The sequence below is a fragment of the Passer montanus genome, unplaced genomic scaffold, assembly GCF_014805655.1.
Source record: "Passer montanus isolate IOZ18808 unplaced genomic scaffold, ASM1480565v1 scaffold6, whole genome shotgun sequence".
Taxonomy (NCBI): domain Eukaryota; kingdom Metazoa; phylum Chordata; class Aves; order Passeriformes; family Passeridae; genus Passer; species Passer montanus.
This window is the reverse complement of record NW_024371037.1, coordinates 11735811-11753545: the sequence shown is the minus strand read 5'-3', so window position 1 is coordinate 11753545 and position 17735 is coordinate 11735811. Positions and strand designations below refer to the sequence as shown.

General features: G+C 34.9%; 1 protein-coding gene across 2 annotated transcripts in view; it reads right to left on the bottom strand.

Moving 5' to 3' along the window:
- The window catches only part of IMMP2L (inner mitochondrial membrane peptidase subunit 2), a 397695-nt gene that overhangs the window by 82673 nt on the left and 297287 nt on the right, over positions 1–17735 (bottom strand). For both annotated transcript variants that reach the window (XM_039726940.1, XM_039726941.1), the window contains one exon: positions 7457–7559. In XM_039726940.1, the coding sequence (XP_039582874.1) occupies positions 7457–7559 (103 nt within the window). The remainder of the gene's footprint in view (positions 1–7456; positions 7560–17735) is intronic.

Sequence of the window (17735 nt, the reverse complement as noted above, 5' to 3'; positions counted from 1 at the left end):
CTTCCTAACATTTCAGCAACCAATGCATGACTTTGCCATGATGAAAAAAACCCAAACGTCAATAACTTAATGTTCGTTCAGAACTTTGGGTGCTGTGCCTGGTGTCCCTTGTCCCACAACCCTGTGTCTCAGAGGAGGCTGGCCCTGCCTTCCCCACAGGCTGTGCAGAGCTGAGGACACCTCTGACCTCTCCTTGCAGCTTTCCCACCCAAGGCTGAGCAAAGCCTGCTCTTGAGCCTCTGCATGGTGAGCTACAGGTCTGTCACAGAGGCCTTTCTCAGGGAACTTCTCAGAACTTCTGCAGGGAACCTCCAAAGCACACGATCCTGACTGTACCAAGTGCATGGAAAACAGCATTTCCCTCTAATAATTCATAGCAGTACTGGTATAGGATTTATCATGGTTCAACACTGTTTTTCTTCCAAAGAAAATAAACCTACACATGTAAAAAACCACATAAACATTGCTTTGCACATTCACTGCCACACAAATATGTATTTTTAAGCTTCCAATATAATGTGCAATCATGTAAACAAGTAGAGTAAAATAGTCTTATTTTAGGATTGGGATCTTTAATGACATGAGTACTTATTGCACCAAAGCATTTATCGTATCCATAAATGGAATCAGGTAAATAAAAATGTCCTAATTCTGCAAACTAAAATGTAGAACTTCTTTTAAGTAACCACTGTCTGAGCTTTGACAATAATCCATGTCCAAGGAGGTAAAATTATAAAGAAATAAATACATTGTGTTGTATTTTTTCAATTATGTCCTAGCAAATCTTAATATGAATGCCAGCATGAATCAAAATTCCCTATAGTTAAACTATACAGAAGTCAGCAAAGATTCCTTTGTGCCTTGTATGCATTAAAACAAGGAATTTTTAAAAATTCAATATAAACATTATAATGTTACGAATCCTGCAGAAATATTATCAAATATAAGAGTACTCCAAACAGTAACATGAGAGAAATAGAACTGTTAGGAAATGGATGAAGGAGTACACAGGGTTTCACAAATTATTATATTTGAATGCAGAGCTGTTAAAATTAGATAATTAAAAATGATTGCATGATTCTGACAGCTCTCTGATCTCTTCTAATATTTCATTAAATAGATACAATACTGTTTCAACATTTTTCCTAGTTTATTTCAATATAAGTGATGCCAAAAGATGGCTCAGACTACCACTCTTTTCAAAGTGGGTGAAAAATTCTTTAAAGGGTCTTGCATTCAGAAATACTAAATATTTGCATTAATAATTCATTGTGCTTGAATTTGTTACATAAATCCTGCTCCATAAGCAGAATGGCTGAAGCTTTATCAATGTTAAATAAATTACATTTACAAGTAATAGAGAAAACTAGCTGGAATGCATGAAATAAGATTTGACATAACTAAGACAAAAAGCGAGCTTTCTATTGCTATTTCTTAATAGAGTAGCCTTAACTGAGAGCTTTTAGTCATATGATAATAGCCATATGCATTGGTTTAAAATAGTCAAGCTAAATATTTTACTTTTCAAAATAATTAGGACAGCAATAGGGGACTTTTTATTCCCTATAGTGCAAATTCAGTTAGCCATGATAATTTAATGGACAGTCAGGCCACACAATCTTATTAGCAAGGCTCCCCTTCAGCAGCTCCTGGAGTGAATTGTCATTCTTCACCGAAAAGCCACCATCCCAATTTGCATCTCACATACAGTACTCCCTCAAAGAGACAAGCATATTTACCCTTCGAGCTTTATTTATCATCAGTCATAACACATAATGTCCTATCTGTTTTATTCACCATAGATTTTTACAAGTTCAAGCTGTGCATCCATGCCATTTACTACTGGTAACTTCATGCTCCATATGCAAAGTCTTTTTTCTGATTTTAAACAGTTTCACCTGTTTCATATTTGCCAGTAGCCAGAGAGAAATAATGGAATGGCAGTGATTGCATATTTGCATTAACATCCTGTTTAAACACAGGCTTAATTTCTTCTTTAATACCCAAGAGAGAACTAGAAATGTCACTGACCCCATAGGAGTTACGCCACTCTCCAAGGCTACATCTATGCAGCAGAGTGAAGGTGCACTGGTGGCAGTGGTAGCAAAAGATTAACTGAAGAATCTGCAACATCTGTTAGCAAGTTAATGCAGACAAGTCCCCAGTAGGTCATTCCCAGCCTTCACTGACTCTTTTGTCATCACTCTTCTCACCTACACTAACTTTAGGAGTGTAAGCACAGATAAGTGTTTTCTTGTTAAAATCACACTTTTGTATTGCCACCCTTGACTATCTTCTTGACTGTTCTAAAGTAAGAAAAACAGAGTTTGGTACTCTGCCATTGACATATTTGTCTTAAGCCTCTTTGAATGGCATTTTGGAGTCAGCAGGTATTTCAAGCCCTGGCAGAGCTCTCTGTGGGAAGCGTGCCCTAGCTATGTGCCTTACTGTGCAATTCAATGCAGTGATGTTCAGTGCACTGCTGGGAGCTCTTAAACTCTTCCCACCTCTTGTCTTTGGGGCTGCTACATTTCAGGGAGATATGTAATCCTTGCACTAGTTTACAGCTCACATATGAAAGTTTCTCCAGATGGCAAGATCATCACCAAGATGATGTGCACTTTCAAGACCTGTGGTATTCTTTGTTTGCTGTTATGTAAGTAATTGAAAACTGCAGAAAGAGATCTGCTTCCTCCTTCAACTGTCCACTGAACCGCCCTCAGAAAATGACAGAGCAAATGAAGCAGTGGTACTCTCACAAGTTGCAGACATCTTGGTTTAAATATTTCCTTTACCAGCAGTAACCTCTGCACTCCATTAAAAGTATCATATTTCTATTCAATGTAATCTCTAATGTAATTTTCTTATTTTCTGCTTTCGACTATTTGTATTCAGTAACAGTAGTTACAGAGAGCAATACTAGATCAAACTAAAAAAATCATTAAATAAAAATCATTTAAAAATCATTAACAAATTTTAAAATCACATTCTTCTACTGTTTGTAATTGAATTTGCCCATTGAGGGTTAAAAGTTAAACCATTCCTATCTTATAGTTGAAAGGAATGATGATTGCCTTTGAAAATCATTTCAAAACAATGACTAAAACCAGCATATTCTCTTCAGTGTCATCCTAGTTTATAGTTTCCTAGCCACAGTCTACAGGTTTCTGCTGTTAAATGAAAATGTGGTTAAACAGATAGAAATGTTTTTCAGATATTTTATTCCATGAATTTACAGTACAGAATAGGCAATCATAAAAATTGACCTTTACAGTAATGCTAAGTAAAAATATTTTACTCATTTGAAGCTTATGAATGTAAAACTTATGTCAAACAAAAAAATTTAGGCTCAGGTTCAACAAGATTTAGTTTTGAAAATAAACACATTTAAGATATTTTAGGAGAAGGGCTAGGATAGGGTCCTGGATGGGCAAAAAGAGATACTTTTGACACCATCCTGAATCTATCTGTGTCACAGGTTTCCAAGGAAGATAAGGAGGATAATAGCTTTTTTGCCCTTACACTGGATTGTACAGGTTAACTCATAAAGAACTTTATCCAAAGCCATTAAAGCCAACAGAAAGCTCTCATTGACTTTAATGGGCTTTTGTTCAAGTCTTAAACATGACAACTGAAAGACTGCCATAGATTGTAAGCCCTAATTTTATAAAGGTCTTTCATATTCCCAGTCTGGAGGCATTTGGAAATACGTAAATGTATAAATAAGAGCATTATAAGAAAAAAATTGCCTGTTTTACTTTAAAATTATGAGAGAGCTTCTCATTGCACATGTGTACATACAGGAATATATCAGTTATTCCATGCACTTATTAATAACTGTTTCTTAGATACCCTCACATATTGTTCGGATAACCATCTCTGCACTGCTGGGTGCCAGATCAAAACATTTAATCTACACAAAGTACAGTTTATAATGACTTTTCCCTTGAGTTAGCCAGAATATTGGAGACAATATAAATTGTCCCTTTGCTTTTATGCAGATATTATCCTGACTATGCAAGCAAAGACAGTAACTGATCTGGCATAAAGTTAACCCTTTAAAATTTTTAAGAAATTTGAAGCAGCAGAGGAGTCTAACACTTCACCAATTCTTTATAATATCTCCTGCATTTCTGATCTGAGAAAGCAGAAGCATTGCCAGGAACATTACTTTTATATTTCCTATGCTGTTGAACTGCAGCCCATAGTAAAAAGGTCCATCAAATAGGAAAATTAACACAAAAAGAAACTTTAAAAAGTGGTACCTTAATTATATTAGGTAATCATTATCGCATTTCTGTAGTATGCCAAATAAGGAAGGCTAACCTAATATTATAAAACTTTACTCAGAATTTAGAAACAGCAATATTCAGTTTAACAGAAATCTCCATCCTTGTCCAGGTAACTGAAAAAAAAATCCAGCAATACATAATTTTTTACCCCTTAAATAATAGTAAAAATATGCAAGTTTGATGTTTATTGGCTTCTATTCAAAACAGCTATTTTTCCTGTTTTGATTGGCTAACAGATTTCCAAACCTCAAACACATTAGTATTAAAGTAATAGTATTATGTATCACCTGCTATTCAGCATTACACAAAGCATTTTTTTAAAAGACAATGTACAATAGCCATGATTTAATTAATTTAGTCCCATATTAAGAAAATGTAATTAATATCTAAGTTTTGATCATATACAAAGCTAATAGCATTTCTAATTTAGTACTAACCATATATACCCAGTTATTTTTCTACTATCAGTTAAGGTATTAATTTTATTCAAAGACAAAATTAGAAAGGTAATAGTAAACCTTTAAAAATCTTAGTTTAAACATTTTCATTTTATTTACACACTTCAGGAAAATATGTGTCTATTCTTTAAAAATCCAATTTTAGTCTCGTAAAATCATGCAGTAACAAGATATTATTTATTTTATAACATTATCATGAACTAAATAAACATAATTTAATCAGGCCAAGTTTTGCAGTTTTGAAATTCATATCTCTCCAAAGGTGCATCTAATTTAGAACTTGATTGGTATAAGGGTTTATGCTTTATCAACCTAACCCATTAGGCCATTACACAGAGTTACTCTCCAAGAGAAAAAAATTATTCTAACATCTGTTCTCAATCTGTTTTTCTATAATTTCCTTTTATGCCCCATGTAACTCATTAAGTTCATCTACAAAACATTACTGAGTCTATCTGCACTGTAAATGCCTTTTTACTATACGATCACATGAAAGCAGAAGCAATGGTAGACTACAACACAGTCCACTTAAGCCCCTACTATTTCTACTGCATCTGTTGATCAAAGAAAACATAATTTTGAAAGTCAGAATTGTGAAACACGTCCTAATGTGACACACATTTAACCTATTATCTTAAGTGACCTATATACGAACAAAGCGAGAAAAACATTTCCATCCATGTTTTATCATGTCTGTTCCTTACCACTGCTGCAGTCTCAGGAGAGAATTTTTTTTTTCAAAAAGTGCATAACTTCTGAATGGCTTGAAAGAGTAATTTTAATATTTTAATTCACTTGTAAAAATAATCTCCAGAGTACAGAAGAGCAGTAGAAAATGTCCCAGTAACCTATAATTTTACATGTGTAGGATGAACAGAGCATAGAGTGCAGTGTGTCCTTCTAAATGCACTTTCCACTTTTTTCTACAGACAAAAAAAAATTATATTTTAGTATTCTGAAGCTAGTTTCAAACCCTGTGATCTCTTCTGTGCCTTCTGCTTGCATTCAGGGTTTCCTGTTCTAATTTAATTTCAGAGGAAAATACCTATTTACAGCTGACTTGCCCATAATGTATTCATCAAAGCAATACAAAGGTCATTCTTCCTGCAGAAAGATAAAGAATTCACTGTCAAAACCTGTCCGGCTAGCTCTCAAAAGTGCCATTGCTGTAAGAAAAGTGATATACTATCTGATGTTAGCTAACAATTGATGATTAATGTGAGGTCAAAGACTAGTGAAGGGGATTTACTAATATTTATAAACATCAGTGAATTGAGAAAAAAACAGAGTATTTAGATTTACCCCAACATTCTATCTTGCATGAAAGCTGCATGGTGTCTACCTTGAGAATTTTACCTTGTATGAATTTCTCTGTGAACTGCTGTAAATCTGAAACGAACGTCCAACTGCTAAAGGTGCTTTATGCTCTGAGCCTACATTGGCAATATATTTGTAAGTGAAAAGAAGATTAGTGGCTTTATGACTAAGATTTATGTTGGGAACAGAGAGTGACAGAGAAAAGCTTACTAAGGCAGGAAAGAGATACCTGCACAGCATTGACTGACTTAATTCTGCTGGAAAGAACCTCGAAAACTAGATGATAGAAATCTTAGAAGACAGTAGAAGGAAAATAGCAATGAAAAACAGCAGCAAATACAAGCACACAAAAAGTGAGGCAAACTAAAAGAAGGCATCACCATTACATACTCCAAATCAGACAGTGGGTCTATTTAGTATTATTTCCTGAGAAAAATTTCAATTTAATAATTGGGCTAAACTTCAAGAAGCCAGATAAACTCATAAGGTCCTTCTTGTCATTAATTCAATTAGTCAGTGTGATGACTTCTGTATGAAATAGACGTGAAATACATAAGGGTCAAAAAAATCCAATCTTGACAGCTTCCCTGTGACAAACAGTGGGTTTTTAAATAACATTAGAGGAATATTCTCCCTTAAAAAGAGAGAAAAAACCTGCACATGGAATACTGCTAAAAGAGTTTGCATTTCCACAACAGGACACACAGTTTATGCAACTATTTCCTGCATGCTAAATTAAGTTAAAACAAGAACAAGAATCTATACAAAGCGTAACAAAGCCAAAACCAAACTCAAACTAGAGTTCAGAAATTTGACTGTCCGCCTGATGAAAAGATGCACACTTTTACACATCAAGAAACAGATTTTATGGGTTACATTTTCTTTTCATTGAATATGCACAGAAAATTTAAATATTTACTTTGGGAAGAGTTTTAAAATGTGTCTACTATTGTCCACTGACCAATTTACCAGTTAACACTTGTTAAGCATGGTTACAGTTCTCCAATTCTTTATGCCAGCACTGGCACTAAAGCAAGATACAGCTCCCAGGGGGGAATCATTCCAAATTGTATCAGCTGGCAAAATGTCCTCAGGGAGCATCTGTCAGCTACAGGGAGCTGGCTCACCCTCTGGCTACAATTCCAGCATATCCCTCCAAATTTAAAATCTCTACCATATCTCCTTCCATGTGGGGAATTTAAAGAAGTCCTTATTCTTTTTATAATACTTAAGAAAAAACTCAATATCTGCTGACCAAGATATTTTATAAATTTTAGTAATTTTCACAAAAATAATAAAAACTACACTCACAGTCAATTCATACTCACTGTGTTTCACAAAGGCACAGTTTTTCAGTTTCAAAGTGTGACATACAGAGAACTGACTTACAGGACCAAAAGCATTGCTGTCAAAACTGTGGCCATGGTGATCCCCTTCCACCCAAATATGACCGTGTGGAACTTTCACATACTTCTTTTTGTATCCAATGGTTCTAAGCAGAATTGGAAAAAAAAAATGGTTAGTTTAAAAGATTTTAGAAACAAACAAACAAGTCCCCAAATACCCAAAAACCAAAACACAAACAAAAACCCCTAACCCCAACAAAGTTTTTAGGAAAAATTCACATACTCCTGGGTTTGGAATTTGACCTTGCATACAACTCAGCATAAGCTTAAAACAGCCTGCACTGAAGTCCTTAGGACTTCAATAGTGTTACTCAATTCAAAATATATACAAATTTTTGTATGAGCTGGTTGCACTATCAACTCTTTACTACACTGTTTTGTCAGGAATCACAACACAAGAAAGGAAGAGACTTTTCAGTTAAATATAATTAACAGATTATTAACTTCACCTCTGCAGTAACAAAATTTTGAACCATCAGATTTTATCTCAGGTAAATACTAGTGAACTTTCATATGTTGCAGGCACATAATGATACAGTTTGAGACTGTTTTTCTTCATCAAAAATATACTGTTGTATCTGAATTGGACTCAGATTCAGAGCATAGATTCCTGCAAATATTCTATCCTGGGGGTAGGATTCATTCAGCTGTAACAGGCTAAACAGGATAAACTTAAAAAAAAACCTTTAAGAGAAGGACAAGTGATGAAGAAAAATGACACTGATGCCATCCTCTACAGAAAATCATACTGCTGCAGCATGTCCCTGTATTACAAAATGACAAACTATAGATTAGTACTAAAGCTGAGGTGCAGAGGATGCAAAATTCCCGTATTTACTTCCCCAAGTGGCTGTCATTTTCACAATGGCAGTCTGCCTTCTACCACACACTTCTGCTTTCTTTCAGATGGGACCTGTTATTCTGCAATCATTCATGCAGTGATGTTGTCGTGCTTTAACCCCAGATAGCAATTGTCATGCACACTGAATTACTACCAGGATGAAGCATTTACAGATGGGACTATGAATAGTGATACCTCGCATTTAGTTTTGAATAAACAAATCTGTCCATCAACAGAAATAGACTTTTGATCTAGCTTGTTGCCTCCAGCTGCTCATTGCTTTTCGCTGCCCGGAAGACATGCCCTCAGAGCAGAAGGCAGAAGAAGCACACTCTAAAATTAAAAAAAAATTCAACTGGAGATAGAAAACCATCTTCACCAGGAGATTCAGCTGAACTGTGCAACAGCACTAATCAGGGATATTCACAAGTCAAAATCAAAAATACTGGGTTTGAGGAGGTTTGTTTTGGTTGCGGAGGAGAGTGAGTATGTTAAAAGGACAAGCTAATCAATACCCTGGAGGCCATGAAATATTAGATGAATAAGGAATACTCAAAAGTGCATTTTATTAACTTTGACTATATTAGTCAAATAAAAATAATAATTACTTTATTTGCAAGTCATAAAATTTGACTAATCCTTTTTCAAACAGCTATTTTTTGGCAGCTAAAAGGATGAGCATTCCAGTACTATATTCAAATTGAATTCTACATGTACTTTCATTGAAAGCTGAAAAAATAATAGCCTATTTGCAGAAAAGAAGAAGACTGATCTTCATTTTTTTTAGAACAGCTCTATATTACACATTATTCAAGACTAAATTCCTAAACCATTGAAAACAAAAATGTAAAACTGTCCTAGTTGGTAAATATATTATTTCCTAAATACAATGAGTGTGCTATAATAATTCAATTATGCTAAAAAAGCCATTTATTACTATGCAAATCCTTTTATTTTTTTTCAAGAGATATGGCATACAGTTTGGACAATAAAATTATTTATGTTTTTAGATTTCATAATGCTCCATCTCATTGACAGTTTCTTTTACAAAATATCACATATTTTACTAGTAAAATGTTCTAAAGTATAAGTGGAGAGTTGTTCATTAATTCTGCTGTTTGATTAGACACTTTAGAAAATTATTAAATGGGTCTCTTCCGTCAGTGATAAAGGCAAACAATAGCTAAAAAAATATTTAATTTTCTCTTCCATTCATCCTCCTGAATACACAAGAGTATATTGTGATAAAGTTTTGTACCCTTACAGACTTCATGCACAAGACTGAATTTCACTCAGAAGGGTGAAAGGATTTGAAAGTTAATTCTGCTGGCATGTTTATCTCATAAATGTCAGGAAAATAAAATGGCAAAGGCCAGTCAGTGACTCAATTTCAGACCTGACACAATCTCTTATCCCCAAATAATCTCCTCCTTTATTATGATTGGGAAATCACGAAGAGGAAGGGAAAAAAGTTTTGCAATAAGTAATTAGAAACAAAATTAGAGGGAAAAAAAATGGTCCGCATGGATAGGTCTTCCAAAGGTTTTCAGAGACTCTGTGAAAATCTAAGGGTTTAACATAGGTGTATGATGTGTTCTTTAAGGCCTAAGAGAAAAAGAGAAAGATTACAGAATGCAGTAACTATAATTGTTTCTTTTTATAATTTCTGAAATCTGGTAAATACATATTTCTTTTCTACTCATGAAATATGCATTATAAACCAGAATATTTTTTTGCAATTATGCAAAATTTAAAGTCTCTTGTAGTGATTAAAAAGGAATTATATACAAATTCTCATACTGAAAAAAGCAGATTATTGTATGCAAGTAGTTTTTACTTAGAGGAAATAGAATTAAAATTTACAGTGTTAATAAACATATTACGGGAATAGGGAAGAAAAGAAGAAATGGAAAAGAAACAAAAGCAGCAGTTCTAATTGTCTACTTTAGTAGATAGGAGTGATACTTCATTACTAAGTCCTTTAAATTCAGCAGTTAAATATAAAACTTTCTGCCATTTCATGTATGGGTTATATAAGTCATCAGATTTTGCCATACGTAGGCTCAAAAGAACAAAATATATATTGTAAAAAATAAGTGCCCACATACCTGTGAACAGAAGAGAGGCAAGAAAATCTATTTTCCTAAAGCAATTGGTTCAAAATGTTACTGCAGTATTTGCATAGAGCAGTTATCTGGGGACTTTGCATCCTTTCTAGCAATACTACTCTCCTGTAGAACACCCTGGAATTTGAAAACAAACTTCTATTCGAGATTTTTACTGCATGCATTAATAACAAACCACAGCAAAGGCTCATGTTACAGTGAGCTGGATCATCTTTTACTTCATATTTGTTTTAATTTTTAAAATAATTTCATATTTTGAGTCCAGAAAAGGGCAATAAAGTATTGCTGCAAACAAACAAGGCTACAGGCTTTAGAAAGCCATGTTTGGTTCACAATGGTAGATTGTTTTCAATTACTCTTGCAAAGACTATGTTGATATTTTAAAAATTAAAAAAAAACCAAAAAACACAAACTTGGTTTTCTTTCCTAAAAGAATCCAAATTGATTCATAGTCAGAATTAGTCACTGTCCCTCTCTTCCATGAATCCCGCAGAAATTTTAATCTCTGACCAAATTGCACGGAAGAGACCACGTGTGTGTGCTGCAGTGGCAATATGGCTCCTGATCTAAATGTACAAACTACATTTACTACATTTGTACTACTGGTTTTTTTTTTTTGTTAAACATTTTAGCTGGGCATGCTGAAATAAAACTATTGTCCATCACTTTGTGCAATCTTACGAAGCCAAATTACTACCATAAACATTTTTGAAAAGTGTTGACTCCACCCTTTTTCTTAAGGATAAGACTACTGCTATGACATTTGGGAGTTTAGATCTATGTAAATGAATAACAGTTTTAAATATAATGATCAATAGTTCAGTGAAAAATAAATACAATTCAAAGTGAAAAAATACTTTGGAATGCTTCTAGCATTATTCAACAATGGCTGCAAAACTAAAAATCCTCAAGGCAAATACCAATTTAAAAGCATTACTAGCTCATCAGGAATTTTATATCAATTCCTTCTGAGAGGTTTTTGCTACTAAGGAATTCCAGTCAATAATATCTTTATAGCATTACAAACTTCTATTTTTCTTTCTTAGTTTAATGTCCTTAGACTCATTTCTCTGACTGACTGTAACCATGACCTCTGTTAGCTCCCACACATGAAGTTTTTAATTAAATTTAGAAGATATCTGGATGAATTCTTAAGAGAAAAATTGCTGTAATAATTAGTTTAGTATTTGTGAATTTGATATCTAGCTCATTAGCATGAGTTATAATTACTGAATAATCTCTTAAACTTCATAAAGCCTCTACTAATGAAGAGTAGTCTTTCACTTTCTTAAATTTACTATCTTATAATAAAAAATAAAAAATATTTCACACCTCTTATTCTTTCCATTTAAATGGTATACTTAGCAATGTTACAGGCAAAGACATCAAATTACCCAGATTTTGATATATAGAATCCAAGCATCTGACAGAAACCATACTGGTGTGAGAAAAAAAATAATGTCAGGTTTTACTGACGTCTTCGACACATTAGTAATAATCACCTATGCTGCTGTTGCTCAAACTGTAGTTGAAGTCTCATTGGCTTAAGAATAGGGTCTACCAGAGCTGCAGTTATTTTCTTGTTCAGAACATAATGGAATTGCATTTATCTTTTTAGACATTTTTACAGAAGTTGGTCTGAAATTCTGATTTACTTTTTTCTTACATATGAGGTACATTTTGAACCTTTGCAAAGTTTTTTTTTTTCTCCACAATTTAATAGCTAACAGATGTACTTATAGCTATCCTTGGCTGAGAAATAATTTCAATCTTGACAGTCAAAAATGAGCTCTATATGGTATTCTAACCACCTGCCCACAAGCAAGAAAAATCTGCTTTTTTAGGATGCGGCAGCAGTGCCAAAGCAAGCAACTTGGCTCAGCTAAGCTGGATGAGGAATGATTGCCTTCAGTTTGATTTGACCTTGAGAAATCCAAAGGTCTCAGCAATCTGCATATCTTTGCGTGTCAACAGGGAACAAACGCTGTAGATAATGTCCTGTTTGCAGAGGAGATAAAACAAAAATACAAACTCTTTTGTAAAATAGGTAGTCTCTATCATACTTAACAACTTTCTCCAAGCAACATGAATTGCCGTACATGTTTATTGGGTTTGCATGGCCAGGTTGTGGTAGCATGAGGTCCACAGGGGTAGCTCTGTGAGAAGCTGTCACAAGCTTCTTCCATGTCCAAAAAGACCAATGCTGGCCAGCTCCAAGATGGACCTGCTGCTGGCCATGGTCAAGCCCCTCTGCAATAGTGATAGGCCTGTGCGATAACAGGGTAAAAGGGGAAAAGTTGCTGTACAATGGTAATTTCACCAAGAGTGATAATGTATTGTAGCTCTGCACACATCAGGGTCAGTGACGAAGGAGGAGGAGGTGCTCCAGGTACCAGAGCAGAAATTCTCTTTCAGATTCTGGTGCAGACCCTGGTGAGTCAGGCTGTCCTTCTGCAGCCCATGGAGGTCCATGGTGGAGCAGACATCTACCTGCAGCCCACGGGGGAGCCCAGACTGGATCAAGGAGATGCTTGAAGGAAACTGTGACCCCCAAGGGAAGCCCACTCTGGAGCAGGCTCCTGGCAGTCATGTGGCCCCATGGAGAGAGGAGTCCATGCTGGAGTAGGTTTTCCTGCAGGACTTGTTACCCCACAAAGGACCTACACTAGAGCAGTCTGTTCCTGAAGGAAGGGACCCATGCTGCAGTTCATGAACTGCAAAGTGTGAGAAGGAGTCACGTTGGAAAAGTTCATGTTGGGGACTGTCCCATCACAGAAACACCAAGATCAAGCAGAAGAAGAGTGTGAGGAGTCCTGTCCCTGAGAGGAAAGGAGCAGCATAGATGTGATGAAATGATCACAACACCCATTCCATGTTCCCCTGCACCATTGCAATGGAAGAGGGAAAAAAAAATTGAAAGTAAAGTTGAGTCAAGGAAGAAAGGAATGATGGAAGAAGGTGTTTCAAATATTTGGGTTTATTTTTCTTTATCCTACCCTGATTTTCTTGGTAATAAAATACACTAATTTCACCAAGCTAAGTTAATTTTGCCCAAGATGGTAACTGGTGAGTAATCTCTGTTTGCTCTTACTCCACCCACAGGACTTTTGTTCCACTTTTTCTCTCATGCTGAAGAGGAGAGTGATAAGCAGCTTTGGTGGGCACCTGGCATTCAGCCAGGGTCAAAATGCCATAATGTGGAACTTTTTCCACATACATCAATCTTAATAAAATTCGCAGAATGAACAAATGCTAAGATATTCAATTTCAAGTAACACTCAGATCCTAAAACATGAACCTTACTGCAATATAACATGTAAGTTTTATTAGTATCACTGCAGGGAATCTTACACATGACACTAAACACCTTCCAGCTCCTAAGAAATCTCCTTTTTCACTTCCAATACACACATACAGCCATCTGTGCCTTTCTACTTTGACTCTTCCTTTACACGTACATGAAGACATAAAGGCAGCGTTCCATATGTGAAGCAACTAAATATCTTTTTTTCTGAAGGACACCTACAGACTATGCACAAGAGTAAGCAAATAGGTTAGGGAATATTCTTCAGTTGTGTGCAGCTATTAACTTTTGCCTCAGAGCTGAAATCTATTTTCCATATGACCTGCAGATCCACCAGTTATTGAGAGGCCTGACTATAAAAAATGAATTCAAACTTAGAAAGTGCTGGAGGATTCCTAATGTTTCAGGTATTGCTTCATTGCCAGACCTGAAATATTGAGAAGGGAGCCCACAAAGGAATACACATGTAAATGACAGAGATGGCACAATCTGAAACAAAAGAACCCCATTCAGTGATATTAGGAATAGCCATTATGGTGGCAGTGATTCCCTCTGCCTACAACTGGGCAAGTTTTTGATTATATAGTCTGTTATACTTTTTGCCATTAAATACTTTGAAGTCTCATGAAAAATTAACACTAATTTAATAGTTTCCTTATTTGGAACAGAATTATAATTACAAAAACACCCTCATTACACAAAGCCATTAAAGCAAGCTGAACTACAAATGCTATCTCTTTTTTTCCCAGCTAAAGCACTCCTACCACAGTGCACCAGTGCAGGTTCCTGTAACTCAACAGTGCTACAAATAAGTAGAGATCTGATATGGAAAATACAGGAGATGTTCATAGCTCTGCTTCATTAATTAGATAATTTCTCACAAAAAATGTCATTCTTAAAAAACATAGTGATTTACCCATTACTTGTTAGACCAGCATCAGCATAATGCGGTTAACAATTTTTAAAACACATGGCATTCACAAAAACTACTGGATTTGTGCATATTTATCTAAAATGATAATATGATTGAAAGGACAAAGAATAAGCCAGCTCATCTACTAGAGAGATTAGACACACTTCAAGCCTGACATTCCCTTGTTAACACCCCATTTGTATAAGAGAGGACACTGTAACAAGAAAGAGACTAGAAATAATTATATGAGTGAAAAAATGTGAGGTCATTGCTTGTAAGATTCACAAAATTTATGGCATCATCACTATGAGCAAAAGTATCCTTGATAGATCAATTTACCAGAAAAGGATGCTAATCATACTTTTGAATCCAGATATATTTAACCAAAACATACTAAAGACTTAGAAGGAGCTATTAATGTCTCTTAACTTCCTTAATATCGCATAATTTCCCAGATAATTGCTCAAGTTTATGTTCAAGGCATATGTCAATGCAATTAATTTTTCTGTTGTTTCTTTCTTCGTTCTTTCCCGAATTTTCAAAATATCCTCAAAATACTCTTCAGCTTTTTAATGAGGAAGTAGCTATGGAGCTGCTGCTGTTCTGCATGACCAATACACATGATAAAATAAATTCTTTATCTCAATGCTCTTTACTTTCATATATCTCTTTCTCGAGAAGATTTTCTTGATTTCTGCCATTCACTAAAAATGTTTCCCAAAGCTATAAATTAATCTTGGATAATGACATGAGTTGATAGCATTTCTAGAATTTATTTTCCTGTGCTTTAAAGATATTGTGTATATCTAGGGCCTAGGTTTTGCCCCTCTCAATACTTTTACCAATATGCAGGTATTTGTATCACAAAGGTCTGTTACCCTGGTGCTGGAAAGCATTCTGTAAGCTGATTAAAAAAAAAAAACTACAGCTGACAGAAGCTCTTCTCTATGTCTTGTGAACTGTAGGGTTCTAGAGGCAATACTTACCAGCAATGCCAGGGGATCTGGATTTTAAGGAAATAACTTCTCCTTTGGTAAAATTTTTTTCCATTCATTTGCAGTCACTTTTTATTATTCCCATTTCCAGCCTCACATTGTTTTTCTGTATTTTTTTTCAATTCATACTACCTTCCTTCAGGAAATGTAAAAGGCTTCTGCAGATCCCCATGCACATAACACTCAGCAGCACAGGAATTTCCCTCTGCTCCTGAGTTTTGCTTACCTAGTCAGGAGGCATGAAGCATTTAATATTGTTTGTCCCTACAAAGCAGAACTAATTTGCTCCCACTGCTAAGAAAGATCAACTAACAGTAGCTTCCCTCACAGAGATGACTTTATCATTTCTCCTATAACATCTGTGAATAGTTTTGTACTTGGGCCTTCTACCCTATACCTTTTATATTGTGTGCCACTTTCTTCTCCCTGCATGAGTTTCATCTGTTTTAGCTCTAGCAACATTCTTATTTTACCATCCTTTCCACACCAGATCTCCTCAACCCATTCAGGAAAATACAATTTTGTTGAATTTTAATGAACTATGGATGACTACTGCAAACCTGTTTGTGAATAATAGAGAATCCAGAATCTGGGTTGGATTTGGGGTGTTTTGTTTGCTGGGTTTTGTTTGGGAGGGGTGGTTGTTGTTGTTTGGTTGGTTGGTTTTGGGTTTTGTTTTCTTTTGTTTGGGCCTTTTTCCCAGATTGATTAAATCTAAAGCAAAATACTGCAAAGGTAGTGCTGTGGAAAATCTGTTCAAGGACCATATTCTTTACAAAGTCCATATATAACTTACAATACTATCTCCAACTATATTGAGAGCATTATTATCTAAAATTAGTATTAGAAAATTCTATTTTTAAAATCAATATGTATTTCTCAATTTATCCATTCAACAGTGGATACTATCTAAAGATGATTGCATATACTAGATGTATGTGAATAGAAATTACTACACACTTTTACACAAATCTGTTGCTCCCACTTGGAGTACTGAAACTACTCCAGTCTTTTGCTCACCATATTCTCTTAATCAGAAGAACAATAATTATTTGCAGGATAAAATTTACAACAAATACAAAACAGTAATTTTGTGTTGAAAAATAGAGCAATCCTTATTGGTTACATAACTTTCATTTAGATGTCTAACCAGCATATTGATTCAGGAGAAAGAAAACATAAAATATCTCATTTTTCTCTACAAATCTTTCACTTGTGAATCTGTCTGAATCCGACACTTGCCCTTTCAAGTTAAGACTATGAAAATTATTCACTTTGGTTCTTTTGATAAAAATCCCATTATCCACATAAGTGTATAATTTCATTACCTTCATACATTTCTCCACTAAATTATATTGATAATTAACATGATAGGGTTTTGCTAATATCATTAGCAGATATTAACAGTATCATATTATATCATTTATTAGATGGGTATAATTTGTTAATTCATTAGCTTCATCATTTTACCAAGGCAAAAACTTAGTAGCTATTCTAGGTCATCTAAGTGAATTACCAAACCCTGACATCATTGTCAAATTGGAAACTATACCTGTAGTAATGGGAGGACATACACAGCCCAAAGAGGTATTGCAATCAAAAATATTAATTCCTGCACCCAACACCCTCTTTTTATTAATATTGAATTAACTGAGAGCATTTTAGTTTTAGGCACATTTTAAGGAGTCTAAGACAATGGTTTTGAAGTGAATTTCAAATGTTAAGATTTATGGTGCTACTAAGATGAAAATTTCACCTGATATATAATGGTTTCTATTTTCTCTATTTCTGCAATACATGTAGAAATTTTCCTTTCAGTAATGCCTTTGCCAGCCTAAGAAAAGAGATGTTCAAACTTTTTTCCAGATTTTAAGTTGTGGATTTTAAAATTTGACTCAGCAGCAAAACTCTAACCTGCAGAATCTGCAATTATCAAACATAGTGCTCCATAAAATTCTTCCTCTTTGAACTCACTTTTTCTGCTCACCCAAATCTTCTCCCTTAGCAGGTTTTCTGCCATTACTTTTGTGAGAGAAACCACCACGGGAGAGGCTGCAGGCTGACCTTTCGTTACCCACTCTGT